We start from the raw sequence: 20,676 nt of genomic DNA, 5'->3' as shown, positions 1-20,676 counted from the left end.
CAGGCCAGAAGGTTCTCTCCCACCACAGAGCCAGGGACCCATAGTGTCCACAGAAACAGAGGCAGCAGCATATGGAGGCCAGCTCCCTCTGGGTCTGAACCAGTTTGCTCAGGCTATGCCTTCACCCTTGCTGAGTGGGAACATTACCTCCAGACCAGCAGCCAGTGTCTGTCCCTAAACTCGCTCTCTTCTCCTCTGCTGTCCTCTGAGAATCTCAAGGAGCCATTTCCTCCCTGCTCTGAGCTACTCCACAAGCCCCACCTCTGATAAAAAAAAGTTGCGGTAATTAAATGTGGGAAGTTCATCTTGTGTTGTGTCGTGATATAAAGTGTCCAGGATAAAGAGACTTTGAAATCCTTCATCTGGACAGTTTTGGAGAACGACTGTCACCGAAAGGCGGCAGGGACCGCCAGTCTCACTCTCCAGGGGAGGGGGGTGGTATTGACTGGCACAGCTGGGAGGAGTTTCTTTGTGTATATAATTACCTCTTTCACCGGCACACAAAGGTCTCTTGACAATAATTACATAAGCTTTCTGAGATTGTGCTGGGTTTTTGCCCTCTTGCTTGACAGCCAAATGGTTTTAAATCATTTTGAGTCATGGATACGCTGATGCTTCGGGAAATGTGACACAGGAGCACCTGGGATCTATCTCTCAGGTAGATTACCCCCTTCAGGCCTGGGTCATCTCTCTCAGACCTTCCTTCTGGCAGCCACTTGCTCCCTCCCTGCTTGGAGTCCGCCTCTGCTCAGCCCCAGCCTCTCCTTTGCTTATCCATCCATCTGGAGACCAGAATCCCAAACACACCAGCTAAAAGGGGGAGCCAGGTCAGGTGTGTCTGTTCTAAGAGTTATGGCTGCTGGTAAACTACGCATGCTCCTTCGGCCTTTAGATGCAGACATGCTCACACCAAGGAACCAAGGCGATTTCTATCTTTCTAAAGTACCTTTCCTAGAAGGCAAGCCCCTGCACTCTTCAAATTCCAAGATCTCTCCCCTCTATTGACTCATAAACTCATTGGGCACCCAGTGGGCAACAGCACGCCTGGGGTTAAGCTCATGACCTTGTCCAGGCCTGTGGCAGGCCAGCCCTCCCCTGGGGTGGAGCGACACCTGTGTCTAGCACTTAAACCCTTGCAGCTCAGCCGCTGCTGGAGATCTGCGGGCCTTCAGCCCAGCGGGAGTTTGGGCACAGTCTGCGGAGACCTCAAAGGTCGCCTCCGGGACCTAGATCCCCAGCACCCCTGGCCATGGCACCACAAGGACGACTTCTCATCCGCGGGGGTCGCGTGGTCAATGATGACTGCTCACAGGTGGCCGACGTGCTAGTGGAGGACGGCGTGGTGCGGGCGCTGGGACGGGATCTGCTCCCTCCCGGGGACGCGCCCCGGGGGCTGCGCATCCTGGACGCAGCGGGCAAATTGGTCCTGCCCGGAGGCATCGACACACACACGCACATGCAGTTCCCGTTCATGGGCACCCAGTCAGTCGACGACTTCTACCGGGGCACCAAGGTACCCAACTCGCAGGCCTCTAATCTGGGGTCTGTGGCGACCCCACCTCTCTCGCTCTAGCATAGCGCTCTAGCATAGCGCTAGGGACTGGAGTCGGGGCGAGACACCTGAGCTAGCCAGGGTGCCGAAAGGACGCCCATCTGGGGTGAAGATGCTGCATGCTGTAGTCTCTGGTGCCAAGCCCAGCATATGGCTCTTCTACTCCTGTTGGGTGACCTGGCATTCCAGAAACAACTACTTCTTCTTCTTCTCCTCTCTTTTCTCTAGGCGCCATCTCCTGGTGTCTGAGATTCCTCTTCCTGTGATAGTCCATGAGGTTTCTCCTTCTATATGCTTGCTTTTCGGATAGGCTCTACCAACTTCTCCCAGTTCTCCACTCCAGCCGCGAACAAGTGAAAACTCCATTCACCTAACACAGTGGTTCTCACCCTTCCTGATGCTGCGACCCTCTAACACAGTTCCTCATGTGGTGCTGACCCCAACCATAAAATTATTTTTGTTGCTACTTCGTAACTGTAATTTTGCTACTGTTATGAATCGTAATGTCAATATCTGATATGCATGATATCTGATATGTGACCTCTATGAAAGGGTCGTTGGAACCCCAAAGGGATCGTGACCCCCAGGTTGAGAACCACTGACCTAGCCATTACCTTTGTAACTGGAGAGGCCTATAGCCCCTACATTGGACCCAGTCCTACCCTGACCAGGATTTGAAGACAAGCATTCTGGTAGAGGCCCCCCGCCTTCATTCACACCACGGTGACCTCTCCACCCCCTTCACCCCCTTCTCCCACCCCTTGCTCCAGGCCACAGCTAATGTGAATTCTTGCTGCTTGAGTACCAGCCCTTAGTGATGTTCAGGAAGCGGTCAAATCTGGATCCCAGGAGAGGAAGGCTTGGGGTCTGTAGGGGAAGATCCGGATGCTCAAACCAACGAAATGGTTCCTAAAGGTTTCCTCTGAGTTTCTGAAGCCATCATGGGGTTAGCAAGGTAGCTTTACAGGAGATGAAAATGGCATTCCTCAGCACCTAGGCCAAAGAGGTCAAGCCCGCACCATTTTCAAGTCTTGCCTCTAAGATGTCTTGAGAGAACTGGCTTCTTCCAAAGTGAAGATCACACTGATTTCCTCAAGGCCAAGGTTCTTCATTGAATTCCTGTGTCTTAGTGTGTCCAGCCACAGAGACCTGGTACAGAACGGCAGGCTCTCAGAGAAGCCCACAAGTTGTTTATTTCATTTACTAGCTTGGTCTGTGAACTGTTTACCCTCCTCACCCCGCCCCCACCAACACCCCTGGTCCTCTGTGACTACCCAGAACAGGTCACAGAAAGGAGAAAAACAGGCATATTTGACCCAGAGAGAAGGGTCGAGGGCCGTCTGCCTAATGCAATATTTGGAACAACACATCTTCTTAGTTACTTATTACCAATGGTATCAACATGGTAAGAAATAGTTTTTTTGCAGGACAAGCTGTTGTCTCATTTCAAAATAAGAGTTCTGTATTATGACTATCTCTTTTTCCCTTTTTATAAAATGTCATGAACTCATTTTGTTTATATTTGGAATGAATATATAACAATTCATGGTTACAGATAAGTAGAAAAATAACAGATAAGTAGAAAGAAGAAAAACATCTCCAAGCACCTTCTCAACACCCACCCATGTTTTGGTCTATTCCCTTATGCTTCTTAACTTTGTACACCATGGATGCTTGACACCATTTTGGCATAGGTGTGTGTGTGTGTGTGTACATGCGTGTGTGTGTGTGTGTGACTGGGGGCGTGCAAACCTGCACATGAAACCATGTGACCAGCTACTGTCATTACACCGTCAACCTTTTCTGTTATCTCAGACTCATCACTGGCAGCAGGTCGCTAATCTCAGGTCTGACTTTGGGACCCCCCATTTGCATAGCGGGGAGCACTGTCCTGTCTACCACTTGCCAGACTCACTTGAGCATCCCCCTTGAAGGCTGAGCAGTGACTTTCCTTTATTTCTGATCAGGGATCCAGACGAAGCAGCTACACCGAGGAGTTTGGAACGCTGAGGACAAGGGACATGCCTTCCCTTTCTTAAGGATCAGCTGAGTGTGTCCTAAGGTCCAGGCAGCTGGTTCTTTGTCTTCTACCCATTCTGTGGACATTTTAGAATCTCATAGCACAGAGAGACTTATACTTCCTCCCTGAGAAGGTGTCTCCTTACAGCTGTGGTAGCCTGCTGCCAGTGTGGGAAGGGACTTACCCACCAGCTGACTCTGTAGGTATTGCTCCATTTAAAAACTGTCACATGTTAAACAAAACCTATTTCTTAATGAACCGAGTATGTCAAGCAGGAATTGATGTGAGCAGAGAGAGCAAGGTCGAAGGTTTTGTAAACACACAATGTCTGCTAATTACCAGAGCGTACTCCCAAAGGGTCTGAATGTTAACCTTAAAAATGGTTGCTGGATCCCAGGATGAGAGTTCAAAAGGGCCCAGGAAGAGACAGGGCTTCATAAGGGAACCGGATGAGGAAGGGCCAGACCCACCCAAACACTTGGGCACAGGCCTGAGCTCTGGGAAGAGACCCCATGAGGTCCTTTTGTCTTCCCTCCTAGACTTCACAACAGCTTTCAAGGTGGTGTTGATAAGCCCTTGGTGTGTGAAATTAGGGACCAAGAGACCTTTTGTAGGCAATGAACGTATTACATATTTCAGTGCCTGGAGAAACACCATTTTAATGCTGTTAACTGACATTTATCCCACGCAGATATACACTGTGTACCAATTGGGCTAAATTATCCATTATCCTTTATAGTCATAGGTGCCATTGTCTACATCTTTTAACAACTGAAAAAAGAATTGAAACAAGTTAGCTGCCAAGGTGGCACCCCTCAGAAATGTCGGAGTTAACGGCTTTTCAAAAGCCAGCACAGCTTGACTCTGTCCCTAGAGCTCTGCCCTCTAAGGTTCTGTGCTTTTGGGGAAATAGCCAACGTTCTGATCTATCAGAGTGGCAGATGATGGAGGAGCGAGCTGTGAAGCTTATGTGTGAAGGTGAGCTGCAGTCTTCCTTACAATGGCCCAGCTCTTCACCGTCCCAGTGCTAGAGGCAGTGACAGCTATCAGAATGAATATGCAAACCACCGGTATTAGATTCCTAGGGCATCCAAATATGCATTTATAGCCACACCACCTTCTGTACACTTCTTCTGCACAAGAAAGAAGTGTCTTGTGCACAGAAAGCCATAAAGCGAATACGATCTAGTATGCTTTCAGGAGATGGGCCCAAAAGGTTAGAGCAGAGCTACTTGCTTTCTGCAGCCCCAACGATGATCAGTTATAACATCTGACAAGTGGAAGGGTGCTGTTTGTGCTGTCCTTTTTTATTGGTCACGTGATTCTGATGGGCCCCAATTTAAAGAGTGAAATATAGGGTCAACTAAAGGTTATGTGTTTTGTAACTCTAATTCATGTCAGGCATTGGTTTAAAACCTGCAATGGATTGACTTAATTACAGGTAAAAGCTTTCTGCCTGGGGTAACTAATGGAACCGGCATTCTGCTGTGAGGGAGTCCTCTTCATCTTGTCATGGCTCAACCCCAGATGTAGAGTGATCTTCCGAGAATCCAGTAGCTACAGAGAACAATGTGATTTTCAAATTCGGTAGATATTGTGAATTCAATAAACCTGAAAGAATTACATTTTGGCTCTTAACTACATTCTACAAGTGTTCAAATCTATGTATTTATGATGAGACAAAGGCCTGGGGTGAGTGGATGGACATGCATTCAAAAGCAGAGACTAAGTTGCAGCTGGCAGTGGATCCATCCTCCTAAACTGGGGAAGCATCCCAACATGCTTTTTTCTTTTTCTTCTTGTCTGTTTTCTTCCATCACTTTCTTTTTCTTTTCTTCCTTTCTCTTTTTTTAAAGGACCGACAGTTCTGCTTTGCTTTGGAGAGTCTTGGTGAAATGCCACGAGGATGATCACGTCCAAGGGGTATGATTAAGCATTTTTACAGATGTATTTATAGAGCTTTCTCACATTGTAGAAGAAACCTTGAAATCCCCTTTTCTATTGCTTGCCAGAATTAGACTTTGCTAAAGAGCTGGGTGGGTGACCCAGTGACCTCCAGCACATCACTTCCTGCCTTGGGTTTGTCAGCATTCTCTGGGTAAATAATTCAGTTAATAAAAGCTGTTAAAAGTCTCTTTTAAACCAATATATACTTGTCATCTATCCCTTAGCAAGTTGCTGGAGATTTTATAGATGCTCAGTGTCTGTTAGTATAATAAACTGCATTTAAAAATAAAAATATGCAATAGAATAAAGAAAAATAGAATTAAGTGATCTACAGTCTTAAGATTTTTCTGCCTATCCACTGGGACTTCTCTCTGCAGGGAGTTATACAAACACATGTTTATTCCATGGACTTTGCAGAGTTAATGGTGTTCATTAAATGCTTCTCTGTGTCATTAAATGTCACAGGGGTATACAACCTGGTGGTCCATCATTCTTGTTCAGACTGTTTCAATTTTTTCTGTTTAACCTCTGTAATTCTTGGGTATCAAGGTATATTTCTACCAATCTTCAGACTTCACAACTTGGAAATCCCAGAAACACCCCAAAGTTGGGGCATTGCAAACCAAATGTATCCACCTTCCAAGCTTTTCTTTCTGTTTCTCCTGCAATTGATGGCTACACTCTCTTCGTCTTCATGGTGGCGTCTAAAGGTTTCATTGTTGTCGTTCTTGTTGTTTGCTACTGTGTAACAACTAGCCAGATAGGCCATCGTTGTTCCGATGCTTGCTAGTTGCCTGGGAAGTCATTCCCAGGATATCTTGTCAGGATAAGTAAATGTTAGACACATCTTAAAGGAGCTTGATACTCCCAGAATACCCACAGTTTGTGCTCCTTTATAGTCCTCACTTCGCATCCTGGCCATGGGCACAGATTGGCTTTAAACAGAAAGCTACGCCAGCTTAAAGGAAAAAAAAAAAACCTAAAACTTCCTAATTTTAAAATTACCTTGTTTCTTTAATTACTAGACAGGCTAAGCTTTGAATGAGTGTGTTCTGTTAATGTTTGTTGTTGCAGTTCTGAGAATTTGTAATTTTGTGCTTTTTTAAAAAAATGCCTGTTTAATGATCATAAAGTTAGCTTTTGGACTACTCCAAAGGAGGAGAAATAAGATCTCAAAAATAAACTTGGAACGCTGACGTTAAGCGGGGCTTTGTCCAACTGGGGGAGGCTGTGTGTGAGGAGTCATCTAAGCCCAGAACTGGCCTCCCTCTGCCGCTGTTCACTCTCGGACACTCCGTATGTTTCACTTCCAGGCTTTCTTTGTTGCTTGCCTGACTGACGTGTTCTCGTGCTCAGCAATCCAAGGCCTCCACGGTTCTGTCAGGAAGCCCTCTTTCACTGTCCTGGGTTGTAATTGGGAACATGAGGATTAGAATGGCAACAGTTAGTTTTGTCAGAGAAGACCGATTTTTTTTTAAGAAAATTCATGCATGTAGGTGGGGATTCGTGAGAAATGTCTTTCCAGCAATTGCTTAGAACTCGGGGCTTGTGCACCATCTGAAGAGAAGGAGCGGAAAAAGAGGCATAGACAAGAATACAAATGACTTCCTCTTAAGGGTGGTTGGGGAGGTGCGATACATGTACGGGAAGACAAATAAGTTCTAGGAAAGAGAAATGGACCATAGGGAAACAGATGAGGGAAAGGACAGCTTTGCCATGGCATCTGTTTAGGCTTCTAGGCCACGGTGATGAGTCACCCATCCCTGGACGCAAAACCCTTAGAGTGGATTCTTTAGCATGGCTCTACTTGATTGCAGAGGTGAGTGCACAGAAAATACCTGACTTCACGTCTTTGACTCAAAATAATTTTAAGCTACAGTGGCATATTTTGGATACTTAACTGCCAACTAACCATGATCATTTCTTTAGATATATTTCAAAATTATATTGGTTTAGGAAAACGGCAGCAGTAGCTTCTTCTCTTCAGACTATGATTTCTCCAGCCATGAGTGGACAGTTGGCTTGGTTTACAGTACTAAGCATGAATTCCTTCCTGTTGAACAGATCTTAAGTCCAATTAATCAGTAGTTGGTTACCCCGAGATTAAAGTACTCCTATGGCCCCATCTTGCCCGCCCAGTCATTCTCATTGTGGAGGGCCATTTGTTTACACCTGAGTGGGACTATCAATTGCTCTTCTCTCTTGGCAGCTTTCACAGAACCTACTGGTACTGTATGAGAAAGTCTATAAGGAGGAAGCTTCCAGGTCAGTTTTGTCTTGATTCCTCCAAGTCCTGTATCTAAAATGTGTGGTGTCTTCAGCAATAAGGTCTTACCTTCAAGTACTAGGAAGTAACCAAGACAGGCTGTGGCTTCCTTAGAGCCCAGGTGCACACTGATCTGGGAAACTTTGTACAGCACTGAGCATCAGCCTTGAGCTGTGCCCAGAGTCTGCTTCTCACGTTCACATAGAAGGATCTAGGACCAGGGACAGCCATAATTTTGGGAAACAGAGTTTCCTGCTAACTTGCAACATGCATAGGTTTCAACTTGTGAATAGGAAAGACAACCATCATTTCCCCAGCTCAAAACTTTTGAGCAGCTCGGCCCCTCCCTTCATCCTCCTGTGCTGTAATGGGCACAGGGCATATAGAAACAAAGTAGCATCAATAGATCTCAAGGATGGGGTCAAAGTACCCTGGAGGACTCTTGACTGTGACCAAGGTTAAAAAGAAATCAGTAGGTGAGATAGAAAAGAGGTCAGGAGAGGGAAGAGAAGGCACGGCATCCCTCTCTGGGGTGGAAAGGATACCTTCAAAACTCAAACATACTTGTGGAATTGGGACTTAAGTTGAGATTGTAAAATCTGTTTGCATACATTTTAGGACTATATGAAAGCTACCAGTTCATCCCAGAGCTTTTTTCCCTAAGGCCCAGCTGGACTATGAGGTTTTGTGGTTTTTTTTTGTTTTGTTTTGTTTTTGTTGTTGTTGTTGTTGTTTTGGTTTTATTTAGGTCCTGTGGTAGATTTTAGTGAACCAAAGTCACAGTTTTCAGGATGAGCTTAGACATGGAAAATGGGTGACACCATAAAATAGAAGAATATGCTTTGGGGACTTTTCAGTATTGGCTTATGACCTGATATATTCTTCAATAAGAACTTGTGTTATGTGACATTACGATCCACTGTGGGATAGTTTATCTCTAGGTAAGTTCTACTGTATTTACACTAGAGACGTGGTAGGCTCTTTTGTCCCCCAAATGGGGATTTAGATAAATTAGAAGGCTTTCAAGGGCAACAAGCCAAAGAAATTAGGAGCTGGGAGAATCTATTTATGAGCCAAGATTAGGAACGGTTAAAGCATTTTGCTGGCTAACTGACAGGTAAAGGGACTGTCAATCAGGAGTAAAGACAACAGAAATGATGGTTTCAAGTCCCATTTGGGCTCCTGTTTGCCCTATATGCAACCATTGTCCTGTCTTTCTCCCTTGGACACTGCCATTTTATATGGTCCTATATGGCCTTGATTCTGTCCTTTCCCACAGCCTGCTGAATTTCTGGCTCTTCTCCCAGGTCCCCTCCTCAGAGTCTCCCTTCTCAGCATTTGCCGTTCCCAGGAACATGGGTTCTGAAGCACGTGGAAACATGTCTACCCCAAGCCCAGTACACGTCTGTACTGGAAAAACATGTCTACGCTCCTTCTGCCACGTATTCTCATGACTGTCCTCTGCTCGGTCACGAGGTCAGCAATACTGAAGAGATGGGAGGCCATTGAAAGGTGCATACTCCAGGTTAGTTATTTCTGAGCACAGGCAGGCATGCGCTTGCGTGTTAGATATCATCATGATGGTTGACAACTCCCATATGTAGGTCCTACTCTTAAATCCAAATGTGCTCAGATCCCTGATTTGAATCTTCCTCTCTGAATTCCCAGCAGCCTTTTCTGTAACTCTTACAGGCGATTGTGTAAAGTTCCCCCACAATTAGTATTTTCCATAGTCTACTGATGCTACAAGTGGGCCTGCCATCAGTTACCCCAGGATGTTGTATTACAATGATCTGCTTCTCCCTCTAGACCAGCAGTTCTCAACCTGTGAGTTGTGACCCCTTGGGAAACCCTCCTCTCCAAAAATATTTACATTATGATTCATAACAGTAGCAAAATTACAGTTATGAAGTAGCAATGAGAATAATTTTATGGTTGGAGGTCACACACCATGAGGAACAGTACTAAAGGGTCGTTAGGCAGGCTGAGAACCACTGCTGTAGGCTACGCACACCCTGAAGGAAGAGGAGAGAACTCATGGTTATTTGCATGGCCCTTCCAGCTTCCTCCAATCCATGTAAAGGCTGTGTGTGATGGCGTCTTTTTTTATAACATTTTTATCAGTAAATAATTCAAATGCAGTGCAACTCAGCCATTTAACTGTGCGGTTCCATAGTTTCTGGAATATTGACAGAATGGTAGAGACATCACCAATCTGTTTTAGAGTATTCCTATGGCCCCCTGTCCCTCTGCCTGCCAAACTGTATCTTCAGCCCATCCTCCTCTCACGCATCTTCAGCCCTAGTCAACCTCCACGCCCCTTTCTGTCCCCGTGGACTTTTCTCTCTGGAACATATTCCACAGATTGTGCAATGTGTGCTCTTTCATGACTGGCTCCTTTAATCTGGTGTCGAGATTTTTAGAGTATATCTATGTTGTGGCAGGGGTTCCTATGTCATCCCTTTCTAAGCCAAATCCTGGGCCATTGTTTATCTAGTCATCAACCACTGGGTACTTGGGAAATTTCTACTGTTGGCTACAGTAGCAAATACTGGCTTGAATCTTTGTGTCCTGGGCTTAGGGTAGCCATGTTTCCACGGACCGTGTGTGTATACTGAAGAGTAGGCTCGCTGCGTCACGCTCAGTATGTTAACTTCCTGAGAACCCCCGAGGTGTCTGCAGCATTATTTATTCTCATCATCTGTAGCCTAGGTTGGACACCCTGACGATAATTTTTAATGGATTCATGGCGAACTTGCGCTGAGACAATACAGAAAAACGGTTATTTACAAAGCATTTGCACTGTATGAGATAATGTGAAGAGTCTTGGTGCATACAGAGCAGGGTGTGCCCGTAGCTTGTGCCGTTATTATGCCATTGCAGATAAAGGAATTGAGCATGCACCATTTTTTAATCGGCTAGGAGTGGTGGCACCAGTTCCCCGCGTCCTGAGGGACCACTGTGTCTGATTTCTGTGCATCTCATGTGTGGTGGGTTTCTCTATATCTGTATACTTAGAAACATTTTTTTCTAACACTTTAACTATTTCCTACTAGAAAAAATTCCCCCCATCCTTGAGGGACACTTTATTGTATGGGAAAGTCACTTGAGAAAGGAAGAAGGTAACAAGATTAATCTCTATTCAAATAAAAATACAAAACCTGAATTTTCTCCCAAGTCTTGCCTTGGTACCAAGAGGAGTTTCTTAGTAAATGCAAATATGTGTTTTCTGCATGAATAAGGACACTGTTATTTAAAGGTGGTAACAAAGGGTAGAATCTTATGTAAAAAAAGTAAGGCGGTTAAAAGTAGAACGAAGTGGAACCTCGCCAAGCAACTGAAGGAGAACAAAAATATTCCATAAAGTGAGCGAGAGGAAGAGCCGAGCTGACTGTCCCGGCTGTGAGAGCCCTGGCTGCACCTGGGCTGCGGTGAGGGAAAGGGGCAGGAGCGAGGTTGGAGAGCCACTGTCCCACTTGGATCTCAGGAAGTGAGCTGCGGCGTGTGTTAGACACACGGAGCAATTCCTAATTATAAACCAACGGCTCCTGGCAGGCTAGAGAGTGGTTCCCAGAAGGCAACTGTGCTAAGCACTTTATATGCCATGCCCTAGCTGGATCCCCCTCCCTAGCTGAGGGCTTGGATGCAGGCATTGCCCTCGCTTCTGCCATAAACAATCAAAGGATACAGAAGAAACCGCTCCAGAGAGCCAGCTAGGTGCAGAATCTGAGTGCTGTACTGTAGAGCCAGGGAACCCCCAGAGCCCCTGCTCTAAACAATGGGGCCACCCTTCTTCTATGATTGTTTGTTTTCCACACCTACGTTGTTTGAGTACAGCAATTAAAAACACATTAACCACCTTGTGATTTTCGTTTAAATTAAATCTATTTAAATAATGAGTCAAAGGCATTTGTTTTTGTAATAGTTTTTAAATTACTTGTAATGTAGCCTAAGAGGCCGCCAGGTCTATCGAGGGTTGAAGCAGGATGCAGGGACTCAGGGACCAAGTTTATGAAGATTAAACTTCATTCCAGAGGCAGCAAGAACATTAGCTTTCTGAAATTTCCGGCTGGCAGAGAATAACCAGGTACTTAAGGAGTGTAGTGTGTTGCCTGCTGTAAACATTGTGTAGTGATCAAAACGGGGTGGTCACCATATCCATTGCCTCAAATAGTTAGCATCTCTCTGTGGTGAGAATGTTCCAAACCTTCTTTTCTAGCTATCACAAGGCACACAGCACAGTTGTTCGTGATGTCTGCTCTACTGGGCAGTGGAAACCAGGATGTATCCCCCTTGGTCGCTCTACTGTGTTACCGAAACTAGAGGGTGTTCCCCTTGTCTAACGGCAGCTTTGTTGCCCCGCCCCACCTTCCTTAACCTTTTGAGCCAAGTGTCTCATCTGTGGTTGGAAGTGCCCCTCCATGGAGGGTCTGTGGGTGGGTATTTAGGACAGAACTAGAGAAAGACCAACTGGGAACCTACTAAAATCATGACCATTGAAAATGAAAGGGTTCTGAGCTAAAGCCGGAGCAGGTAGCCACCACAAGTGTCAATCAAAGAAAGATGAAAGGGTCCCCAGCAGTTTGAGGGTGCAGGGGCTTTAGCCTTGAAAGTTTTCCAGGGTTCTTTGAGTGGATCACAGGACAGCCAGCAATGTAGTGGCTCACAGGGCTGCTGGAAATATGATTCCCTAAGACAGATCCCAAGGAAATAGGATTTTACAATACCACGTGTAGTTTTTGTTTTTGTTAATTGCTTATACATTTTCTACTTTTCCCCACCTGAGGGTTTCTGCTTAGTTGTTTTCTGAGAAAGGATCTTGCTCTGTAGCCCAGGCTAGACACCCACTCACCGCCACCCTTTTGCTTCAGCCGCTGAGGAATTAGGATTACGGGCATGAGTCAGCAAGCCCACCCATTTCAGTTTTCCTTCACAGTCCTGTTTTCTTTTCCAAAAACAGTTCCAGGTATTTTAAGACTTTGTCTTTTAGTTTCTGGGGAATCTATTCAAACCCTTCAGGTAGTTTAAAAGGCAGCATCTTTGACATTTCCTTGATGTATCAGATTAGCCCAGAGACTTGCAGATGTGCTGTTTTCTCAGAGCTATGGATGACTAACTGACCAGAACCCTCTTGTGATTGCAGGCTGCCTTGGCTGGGGGTACCACCATGATCATCGATTTTGCCATCCCTCAGAAAGGCAGCTCCCTCCTCGAAGCCTTTGAGACCTGGCGCAGCTGGGCGGACCCCAATGTCTGCTGTGACTATAGCCTACATGTGGCAGTGACGTGGTGGAGTGACAAGGTGAGGCAGCTGGCTTCCAATGTGTTCTGTTTGGTCCCCTTGTCCTTGCCTCTGCATGGGAGCAAGGAACTGGCAATGTCCAATGGCAAACCCCGGTGATGTCCCTGCCTCAGGGATGACTGGGGGATTGGTGGGGTGGGTTCTCGTTGCACTTTCTTCTGAATCTGTTGAATTCTGAGAACTGTGAAAGATTGCAGTCTCAACATTAGAGTGTAAAAACATCATCACGTAAAGCACACAGTGAGACTCCATCCTGCTTGCTCACAGAATCATCCTGTGTTTAATACAGGAATTGCTGAGCTTTCCTCTACTCTCCACGGTACCTATTCCTCTTAGTCTCAACATCAACATGCCTAGAATCTTAAAAAATGTATTAGAAAATTTTAACGTAGGAGAAAACATCAAAGAAGTTCTAAGTTTAGAATTCCTTCAAATTAGAGGCCTCCATTCCTACCCCTGACAGGAGAAGCCAGGCTGGGATCTTTCCAAGGCCCCTCTCAGCTGAACCAGGGGTGACTTGGCTCTCCCAACACTACTTGGTTGTTGTCACTGTCACGAGTCCCCCAGAGACCACCAGGAGTCCCAGTTCATATGCCAAAGCAAAGAGCCTTTATCACAAGCTTAAGCCTGGGCTCTCACCCATCCGTTCTGTCACAGTGGCTGGATCAGGGAGAGCGTTGAGCTCAGCTGTGGCAGGGTTTTGAAGGAGCAAAGGATGGCGGGTGAGAGAATTCTGGATTCAGATGGGGGTTGTACTCCTGATTGGGCAGGAGTGAGGGAACAGAAATCTTGTCAAACAGGGATTGGTACTGATGTTGCTGTAAGGAAATTGGCAACCTATGTACAAGTTAGGGAAGCTAGGCTCAATGTTCTGAAGCAGCTAGTACTTGTTTGTCTCAATTCTGATTGGTTCCCCACAGGGTACAATCTGTGACTTTTCCTGGTTATTGTGATGATGATGTCTAGTCTCAGTATTGTTAGCTGGCAGCCTGTCGTGGCTGCAGTGATGTTGAGCTGGGTCTTTTCTGTCACCTGAGAACCATTTACAACAGACCTCAAAACACGCTCCCGTGCCTAATAATTATTTAGGCCATGAAAATGATAAGAGTCAGATGGAGAAGATGACTTTGAGAGCCATTAAAATACGTTGGTTTTCTACTGAAAATTTGTGTGTGTGCCCTGAAAGAAATTTTCCTTGAGATTTAAACCCTAATTTGTTTCTTCATATTGGATTTCATTCAGAAATTTTAAGGAGGTGGGGCGTGAATCATGGTGACACTGAGTAGTTCATTCATCAACCCCAAGCTTTGTTTCAGACACCGAGTGAATAGAAAACAAGTAACAAGTCTGTAACAAGTAACCCAGCAATAAAAATGTAACAAGTCTGTAACAAGTAACCCAGCAATAAAAAAAAGTAACAAGTCTGTAATGAGTAACCCAGCAATAAAAAATTGTAACAAGTCTGTAACAAGTAACCCAGCAATAAAAGAAAGTAACAAGTCTCTAAGGAGTAACCCAGCAATTAAAAAAAAGTAACAAGTCTGTAACGAGTAACCCAGCAAACATCGAGGGTCATAGTCCACAGCTCAAGCTGATTTCTCTCCACAAACAGGATTCTAAGCCCTGAGCTGGACCTACTTTATACCTTCAAAGGCAAGCCCTTCCTTCTTCTCCTTCCTTTCTTCCCTCCTTCCCTTTTCTTTCTTTTCTTCTTTCCCCTCTCCTTCCCTCCCTCTCTTATTTTGTGAGAAGTACAGGCAATGATGGTGGCTTTGACTAGTCCTTTTCATACTTTAATAAGTGCAGAGATCCCCCAAATACAGATTCTGTTGTGTTCCTATGGCCAAGAGCTCAGTATAGCCTTAAACAGCAGAAGTGTATTCTCTCCCAGTCTTGAAGGTTAGAAGGCCAAGGTGTCTTGTGATTGGTTTGTCCTGAGGGCAAACGGCTCTGTTCCATGCCCTTCTAGAAGCTTCTGAAATGTGTGGTAATCTTGCGTGGTCCTTGCCTTAAAGAAGGAGCATTCTGACTTCTGCTTCCATCTCCTTGTACAAGCCTGTATTTCAGCTCATCTTTTTCAAGGCCTCCAGTCATGGGGGATTAAAATGTACATCATTGACATCACAGTAGCTAACCACACCTGTGGTGAGCCTACTTCTAAAGGGTTAGGACTTTAGGATAAGGGTGAGGGGACACACAAGACAATTTACTAAAACTTTTTTTCCTTTTATGAGGATTCTTTGTAGTCTTTCTCCCCATTTTATTGAAAATAGTTTTTGCCCTTGCAGAATATATTCTGTTCACCTGTTTCCCATCCCTCTACTCCTCCCAGCTCCTTCCCAACTCCACTCCCACTCCCATCTCATCTTCCAGATCTTTCTTTCTCATTAGAAAAAAAAGCAGGCTTCTACGAGATAATAAAATACAAGGAAATAAAACATGATAAATTAAAAATTATCCCACTGAAGTTGGAGAAGACAAAGCAAAAGAAGGAAGAGCCCAAGAGAAGGCACATGAGACCCGCTCGTTTGCACTCTCAGGAATGCCATAAAAACCCTAACCTGATGTTGTAGGAGGCTTGTTTGTTCTCAGCTGCTCAGCCCTGAAATCACACAGAAACTATATTATTTGCAATACTGTTTGGCCAATAGCTTAAGCATATTTCTGGCTAACTCTATGTCCTAAACTAACCCATCTCCATTAATTTGTGTATTGCCACATGGCTGTTGCTTACCAGCAAAGTTTCAGAATGTCTGTCTCTGGTGGGCAGGGGGGGGGGCTCCATGGCTTCTCCTGAATCTACCTTCTTTCTCCCAGCATTCAGTTTAATTTTCCCTGCCTACCTCTATTCTACCCTGCACAAGCCCAAGACAAATCCTTTATTAACCAATGGTATCCACAGCATACAGAGGGGGGAATCCCACATCGATCTGGACGTCATACTATATACACAGAGGACCTGGTACAGACCCATACAGGCCTGTGCATGCTGCATCAGTCTCTATGAGTTCACATGGGCTTTGCTTTCCCCACCCCCTCTGGCTCTTACATTCTTTACATCTCTTCTTCTGGGTTCTCTAAGCTCTGAGGAAAGGGATCTGATGGAGATAGCCCATTTAGGGCTGACTTTTCCAAGGTCTCTCACTCTGTGTGTAGAGTCTGGCTCTATGTCTCTGCATTTGTTCCACTGACTGCAGCTTCTCTGGTGATGGCAGAACTCTCTTATCATCTGTCTGAGTCGGGGAAGTCCATTTGTAGTAGTGGGCAAGAGTACCTGCATGTTTAACACAGAGAGGGGCTCACTATGTGGTCACATGCTGGCCTCGTCCTCCTACCTGCACCTCTGAGAGGTGAGATTGCAGTGTGCCGACATGCCCAGCTTGGTGCTTTTTTATTGTTTGTTTTTTGTTTCTTTGAGACAGGATCTCTCTTCATAGATCTGACTGTCCTAAAACTCACATAGACAAGACTGGCCTGGAGTTCATATAGATCTGCCTCCCTCTGCCTCCCAAGTGCTAGGATTAAAGGCGTGCACCACCACACCCTACAGCTTTGTCTGAAAGCTAACCTTCTGTGTCTAGGTACTTCCTTCATGAATTGTTGATGACATTTTCCACCTCCGTTAATAAGGTTTCTCTTTCAGGGTGGGGGAGTGATCTCTTTTTCTGTTATGTTATGAGTGTATATATAGTTGTATGGATTGTTTAAAGAGCGATTTTCAAATTTCAATATTGTTCCAAAGAGAGGCTCTTGCTAGACTCTTAACTTTTAGCAAAGCTTCCCGTTTTTAGATGGCAGGAGCCAGGCACTCCTCTGTGCGTCTGGACCACTGTCGCTTCCCCCATTAGGCACCTCATGCTCTAAGAACTAGACCGATGTGTGGAGGAGGTCAAGCTCACTGAGCATCAGGGTGTGGATGCAGGAGTGACTGGACATTTGTGTCTGTCAGCGCCCTAACAACATCCCACAGGCTGACTGGTTTAACAGCAGAATTTACTTCTCGAAGCCAGAAAGCAGGAAGTCCTGTATCAATGCACTTGAAGAGCTAGCTCCTCATGAGGCTTCTCTTTCTGGCTGTGGACAGCTGCCTTGTCACATAAGCCTCTAAGAGCCTCACCTCTGTGCCAAGGTTTGGTGACTGCCGCCCTCCATCAAGTGGAAAGAGATTTTATTAGCTATGAGCAACCGTCCTGCTATGGTTGCTGTGTGTGTGTGTGTGTATGTGTGCGTGTGTGCGTGTGCTTATGTGTGTATGTGCACATGTGTTTGAACAAGTGTGCACGTGTGTGAGTTAACCTAATAGAAGATCAAACAACTTTCCTTTGAAAGTTGTAGGCAGACTTTTCTATCTTTCCAGCCAGTTCTCACATAACCACAGGGACTTAATATTAATTATAAATGCTTGGCTGTTAGCTCAGGCTTGTTACTAGCTAACTCTTACATTTTAAATTAACCCATATTTCTTATCTACCCTCTACCACGTGGTAGTACTTTCTTTCAATGAGGCATGTTCATCTTGCTTCTCTCTGAATCTGCTTGAGACTCCCAAGACTCTGCCCTCCTTCTTCCCAGCATCCTCTGTGTCTTGCTGTTCCATTGATACCACTTGACTAGCTACCAGCCAGTCAACTCTTTTATTAAACCAACAAGAAGTTGCCTTGGCAAAGATACATCTTCACAGTGTACAAAAAGATTATTCCATAACAGAAAGCCTTAATCCATTTTGAGACTTGAATTTGAGACTTCAAACTCGCTTACTGGGTGGTTTTGCTCTCAGTTTGCCTCTGATATCTGACAACCCCAAAGATCCCCCAAGCTATGACTGTCCAGAATCTTGTCAGTAATGATCCCTCACCTCCCACGTGTATTGTTGGGGCGCTGCAGCACAATGCTCAGATTGTGCTTCCCCAAGCGAACCTGGGTCAGTCCATGCCCTCATCGACAACTCAGCCTACTTCTCTTCGATTTGAGCCCCAGCTCTTACCACACATAGTAAGCTTTGATGCCATCTAGATCCACGGTTGCTACCCTTGCTGCAGTATGGTTCGCCTTCTTTTTCTGTAACAGTCTCCTCAAATTGGAGAAGAGATGCCGAGAATTTTAGATTCAAGCACAGTAATGAAGCGCTTTGGGGAACGCTGTTAATTTCCCTGATTTGAGAGCATCCCAGCAGCAGTTTATCAGGTGAAATGGGTGTGGCCTGGGAGAAAGTCTGTGGATTTCATTGCATTTTTTCTGAAGGAAACTGTCACCCTTATGTTACTTATTTCTTTTCTGGATATAATCTTTGTGGGAATGCTGAAATTATCCTTTGAATTAATGAGGGGTGTGCTGTTTTGGCATGAAATCTAATTTATCTTGATAATAAAAACCCAGAATCAGATATAGGTGTGAATCCTGAAAGATCAGAGAGGCTGAGCAGCCACCACTAGTTCTTACCTCTACTGAATCCTCAGACCAAAGGGGCGATCCTGTTCCTGCAAATCCTCAGAATGAATGCTTTTCTATAAAACCTCAGACTGAGTCTGTGCTCCTGTCTCTTCCCACCTTATATTCCCCTCTCTGCCCAGCCATATCTCTCCTGTCTCTACCTCCCTAGTGCTGGGATTAAAGGCATGGGATCCCAAGTGCTGGGTTCACCTTTGTGTGAGCCCTGTTCCTCTTTTAGACAGAGTCAATCCCACATAGCCCAGGGTGGCCTTGAACTCACAGAGAGCCATCTGCCTCTTGTCTCTCCAGAGTGCTGGGATTAAAGGTGTGTGGCACCACTGCCTGGCCTCTTAGACTAACTAGTGGCTTAGCTCTGCGCTCTGATCTTCAAGCAAGCTTTATTTGTGGATCACAAATATCACTACAGATTGCTGTATCTGTTGCTCACCTAGGTAAAAGAAGAAATGAAAACCCTTGCCCAAGATAAAGGAGTTAACTCCTTCAAGATGTTTATGGCCTACAAAGGCCTGTACATGGTGCAAGATGAGCAGATGTACGCAGCCTTCTGCCATTGCAAGGAGATCGGAGCAATTGCTCAGGTGCATGCCGAGAACGGAGACTTGATTGCAGAGGTGAGCGTTCTCTTCCAAACTTCTGTAGATGGGAACTTTAAAAAAAAATAAAGAAAAGCTGTGACTTAAAGCAAGGACATTTGGCTCTAAGAAGGTGGACTCAGCACATGGAAGGACAGAAACTAAGTTGCTCATTATCTGCGTTACATGTTACATACCTGACTTGGTTTTTTTGGTCACTGCCTTTGATTTTATTCAGTGGGGCTACATGATTGGGTGAAGAATTCTCCCTTTTCAACCAGTTACCTGTATTCAACTTTAGAAACATGCTGGTATAAAAGTGTGAGTCATTTGCTTTTAGATTTACTTATTTATTACTTGTGTGTAAGTGTTTCTGCATGAGTTCATGTGTGCCCTGTGCATGCAGATTCCTGGAGAGGTCAGAAGTTGGGTTGCGTGGAACTGGAGTTACAACAGCTGTGAGCTGCTGGGATGTGGATGCTGGGAACTGAACTCTTGTCCTCAGGAAGCACGGCCAGTGCTCCTCACTGCTGAGCCACCTCTCCAGCCCTGTAAAGCATTTCCTTGACGTCCCTTGGCTCTGGTTTGTTGTCGGGGTTTTCAGAGGCTCAGGCGGCTGGTACCGAATGCTACCGTGTGGGCGTCGGTGTGGTCTGGTGAAGTGAGCGGAAGGGGTTTTAAAGCCGTACACTTTGCAGAGATGGGATATTAAAGCGTGCTCTGGAGGAGTCTGGGAGATATTTACTTCTCCTGTTAGCTTCATTACGAATGCCCGAAGGGTAGGCCATCTGCAAGATTTAAGAAGCTGTCCCTAACCCTTTATATCAGCTGATTCTTTTCTTTTTCCAGGCTTAGCTCCCATTAGAGTAAGATTGCAGCTCGGTGGCCAGGAAGCAGCGGGAAGAGTGAGAAGGGAATGCGAGGTCTAGACACAAACAGGACAGGGTTTAAATTCGATGATGTGACTTCCTCGCTGTGTGACGTGGCCAAGTGGCTTCATTCCTCTGAAACTTGACTTGTGACCCTTTTTGTGAAAGAAAGAAATACAACTTTGAAGAAATAATGCATCTAATATTATTAACAGGCTGAGTTGGGAGCAGAGTAGACTACAATTAGTAGAAAACTAAACAATATTTTACAATGAATCACTTGAGCGAGGGTACTGAGTGGTTTTATTTTGTTTGACTGAATTAGTATATTAAGTCTCAACCATGAATGGGGCTGGACAGTACTTCTTACAGAATGTGAGAACAAACTTCATCTTTTTCAAGGGTGGGATAGACAGAGAGACAGACAGACTGTAGAGTTCAAAGGACAATCTCGAATGTCGTTCTTCAGGGGCCAGTCTACCTTATCTTAGAGACAGGGGCTCTCACTGACCGGGACTCAGCAAGGAGGCCTGGCTGACCAGCAGTGGGACCCGTGGCTCCATCTGTCTCTGCCTCCCAGCTTTACAGTGGCAGCTACCACCACATCTGGCCTTTCCACGTGGTTCTGTGGACTAAACTCAGGTTCTCGTGGCTGTGCAGTGAGCACTTCACCACCAACTGGGCAGTCTTCTAAGCT

At 45.4% G+C, this 20,676-nt stretch overlaps 1 protein-coding gene across 1 annotated transcript in view; it reads left to right on the top strand.

Moving 5' to 3' along the window:
- The first annotated feature begins 589 nt into the window (after positions 1-589).
- Positions 590-20,676, top strand: part of Dpys (dihydropyrimidinase) — a 67,935-nt gene continuing 47,848 nt past the window's right edge. The window contains exons 1-4 of the mRNA XM_057791911.1: positions 590-658; positions 5,429-5,495; positions 12,929-13,087; positions 18,970-19,149. Coding sequence (XP_057647894.1) covers positions 12,953-13,087; positions 18,970-19,149 — 315 coding nt within the window. The 5' untranslated portion in view covers positions 590-658; positions 5,429-5,495; positions 12,929-12,952. The remainder of the gene's footprint in view (positions 659-5,428; positions 5,496-12,928; positions 13,088-18,969; positions 19,150-20,676) is intronic.

Source organism: Chionomys nivalis, chromosome 17, assembly GCF_950005125.1.
Source record: "Chionomys nivalis chromosome 17, mChiNiv1.1, whole genome shotgun sequence".
In the NCBI taxonomy this organism is placed as follows: Eukaryota; Metazoa; Chordata; class Mammalia; order Rodentia; family Cricetidae; genus Chionomys; species Chionomys nivalis.
This window is presented reverse-complemented; position numbering and strand designations above follow the sequence as displayed.